At 31.7% G+C, this 3387-nt stretch overlaps 1 protein-coding gene across 1 annotated transcript; it reads right to left on the reverse strand.

The window, feature by feature from the left end:
- Positions 1 to 378: 378 nt before the first annotated feature.
- Positions 379 to 960, reverse strand: LOC123208527 (norbelladine synthase-like). Its single transcript, XM_044626059.1, has 2 exons — positions 777 to 960; positions 379 to 686 (listed from the first exon to the last, which is right to left on the reverse strand). The coding sequence occupies exons 1-2, from the start codon at positions 958 to 960 to the stop codon at positions 379 to 381; spliced, it is 492 nt and encodes a 163-aa protein (XP_044481994.1).
- Positions 961 to 3387: the final 2427 nt, after the last annotated feature.

The following is a 3387-nucleotide window of genomic DNA, read 5'->3' on the forward strand; positions in this document are numbered from 1 at the left end:
CTTTTTTTTTCAGCGACCTTTCTCGCATGCAGTTAACCGCAAATTCATGGTGGAATTAACTGGCTAAAAATATTTTGAAAATCAGATGAATATTTTGATATAGGTTATTCAATCGAATACACATGTTCAAATGGAGACAATAACTGAGCAAAGGAAAAGCAAGGTTCACACTCATAACTTGGAATATGAGTTTTTATTACAATATAAATAAATCAGCGTAAATTAAGTTGGTAAATTCATAAAATCAAAGTTGTAAACTAATTAATTATGTAAAACTTAAAAAATAGATTTGTTGAATACAATATAAAAGCCAAAGCGTAAAAATATTAATTTTATTTTAATATCAATCAGTATGACAACAAAGTCCTTTTGAAGATTCTAGTAAGGAGAAGGAGAAGGAGAAGGTGCAATCTTGGTCAGGTACTTTCCAACGGTTTTTGCAAGTACTTCCACCAGATTGGTGTTGACCAGAGAAGTAAGATTTGCTAACTTATCATCAATCTCATACTTTATTGTTGATCTTATAATACTAGATGTATAATTTTTCTCAATAACTTTGTATTGAGTTATATAACGCTTGAACCCTGATGCTAAAAATCCTCCTTCAATGGTTTCTGTTTCCTTCACACGCTTCTCATTAACAACCTTTGTGATCTTTTCTTTCATATAGCCAACTCCAGGAGTTCCTGAAACAATAACCATATACAAATATTTAAATAAATATATATTCAGTAGCTGGAATTAATTATTTATTAGATAAATAATTTACTAATTACCTGGTGGAAATGTAACGTTTAGAAGTGTTCCAACATGTCCATCACCTTCAAGGACTTTTACTGTTCCAAGAACGTTTGGCAGATATGTGTTAATAATTGTGAGGACCTGAAGGGAGCCGTAGACATCCCACACCGAACAAGCCGTTGCTGCCACCACTGTATTTGCTGCAACAAGGCCCTGCATTTTGTTGGATGCTAAGAATTTGGTTTTCGGATGCGGTCGTTTGTTGTGGTAGTGTATGAATTTATAATGTTTTAATTGAAGAAATAGTCAACCGATCTAAATGGGAAAGAGCCAGCGTCGTTTATAAACAATCATTACAAATAATATCAAATAGAAAGGTAGAATGTATTTATAATGTTTTATTGGAAGTAGTCGATTAAAAGAAGTGGGAAAGAGCCAACGCTGTTTATAAACAATCATAATAAATTATTATCAAATAGAAAGATAGATCTACGAAGTAGCAAAAAGTTTTCTTCACCCGGCTAAACTTTCTGTTTGTTTTAAGGATAAAACACTTGCCTCATCAAAGACTTTTTCTTCAGTGCAGGGCATGAGGCGGCATATGAAATGAAATGACAGGCCAATAGTCAAATAATTTAACATAAAATTATTAATAATTTGATAAAATAATTTTTAAAAAAAAGTTCCTGTGATTTACTTTAAGCAAAAAGCGGTAGACAAGTACACGGAAGTAAAGGAAAAGATTCTGAAACAATTTCTTAGAAAACAACAATTTAGAAATCTATAGAATTTATTTTTGTAATAAATAAGAAAAATATAAAATTAAATTATTAGATTACAGTATTAAAATTGAAAGATGTATATAAAATTAAATTATTAGATTACAATATTAAAATTGAAAGATGTTTACAGTCTTGGAAATTGTTAATGAAATTTCTTATCATCAACTGAAACACACAATTTTGAGTTTTGTATAAAATATGTTAGTAATAATTATAGTTTGAAGAGACTCAAATATGTCAAGTACTGTATATGGAAAGACAAGAAGAAGAAAATTTGAGAGACAAGATTTTTAACATAATATAACACAATAATCGGAATGCTTACATCTACGATTATAGTAATGTATTATACAAAAGAATGATATTTTAGTGATCCATATCTGCTTTTTCTTCCTCTTTTTTCTCATGCCTCTCTACCTACACATATAAGACTTTTTTGGAGTCAAAAGATGCATTCAACTTAGGCAAAATTCTTTTAAATTTTCTTGAAGTTTAATTAATATATTTCATTGGATTTGGGTCCACCCATGATAGGTCAACCCCACCCGGTTTGCTTAACTACCAAGGGGCATTTGGTGGGGAAGTTATTGGTAGTTTGACACCTATTTAAATGTCCAAAAATGTCTCCCCAAAATAGAGAATGATAACGCCAATTTTACAGGGAAAATTTTCTTCTTTTCCTCCTATAATCCATAGCATAGAGACCATGTCTCCCAAGGATTGCAGTACTGGGGTTGTGGCAATAGACTCACGTCAATGCCTCACAACACATTCAAATAATCTAGAAACCAAAATGCAAAACTCAGTACGCATTTCTATTTACTGTAATCCACAGAATATGAGTTAAAATTATTTAAAATTTTCCAACATTGGTATTAGAGTCTAGGTTGTGAGTATGCCTATTAATTTTGTGAGTTATATAATCTAAATTTTTGGTTTTTGCATGAATATTTATTAAAATTTGAATTTTTCAATTCAGATTCAATTCATCCAATATGCATGAAATTAAGGACTAGAAATGTCTCTGAGTGTTGCTTAGAGTTGTTTTACATGCATCAGATTAAAAAAAGCTTGAAAAACGACACTTGAATCGATGAAATCCAACAAAAAATCATAACCCACACCGTGACTTTCATGCCATCGTTTCACCAGATTTTGATGACTTTGGCATCAAAAGTTGATACAAGGAGAATTGTCATCAAAGGAGGTTCAAAAACCCTATGGTTTCATTGTTGGAAGGTGGCTAAAAGACAATAAATTGAATGGCCAAAAATTTAGGGTTCTTTACTAAATTAAAGTTGCAATCAAGTCAGAAAACCTGATTGTCTAACCTATTTTGTCAACAGGTCAACCATAGTCAACCAGGTAAACCTAAATCAATCAACACCTGCTTGGGTCAGTTGATTGATCATTGATTGACTAGTCAATGACGATTTGTCCACACCAATCAATGGTCAACAACAATCTATCAATGCGTGAGAGCAAGTGTAGGAGCATGAGGGACCTCTCTCTGTGAGTGGTGGCATGTGCATGTATTGTTGATACATATAGTGAACTGTAAACTTATTGATACTCCTGTGTCAAATGACGAATTGTTAAGTTTAGAAATGTCACAAAACTCAAGAAGAAAGCAGAGAAATGTTAATAGTTACCTATTCAAATACCATCAAATGTATAATGTATGCTGCCCAAACATTTGTTTTTTGTTGTCGGGTTGGTTAGTCGATATGAGTCAAATACTAAAAAGAGCACTAAAAGGCTATCAATAAGATATTGATATATCTAAAAGGCACTGTGGATTATTGTTTATGTGATTAAAGATCGAATTTGCGTTTCATTGGCTTTTTAGATACTATGGCCTATA

Source organism: Mangifera indica, chromosome 2, assembly GCF_011075055.1.
Source record: "Mangifera indica cultivar Alphonso chromosome 2, CATAS_Mindica_2.1, whole genome shotgun sequence".
Classification (NCBI taxonomy): domain Eukaryota; kingdom Viridiplantae; phylum Streptophyta; class Magnoliopsida; order Sapindales; family Anacardiaceae; genus Mangifera; species Mangifera indica.

What these genes read in the sequence shown, in the direction of transcription:
- LOC123208527 (XM_044626059.1), bottom strand. Translation starts at nt 960, where the DNA reads ATGCAGGGCCTTGTTGCAGCAAATACAGTGGTGGCAGCAACGGCTTGT. An exon ending in AAACGTTACATTTCCACCAG is followed by an intron (nt 687 to 776) that starts GTAATTAGTAAA and finishes TTATTGTTTCAG; the next exon opens with GAACTCCTGGAGTTGGCTAT.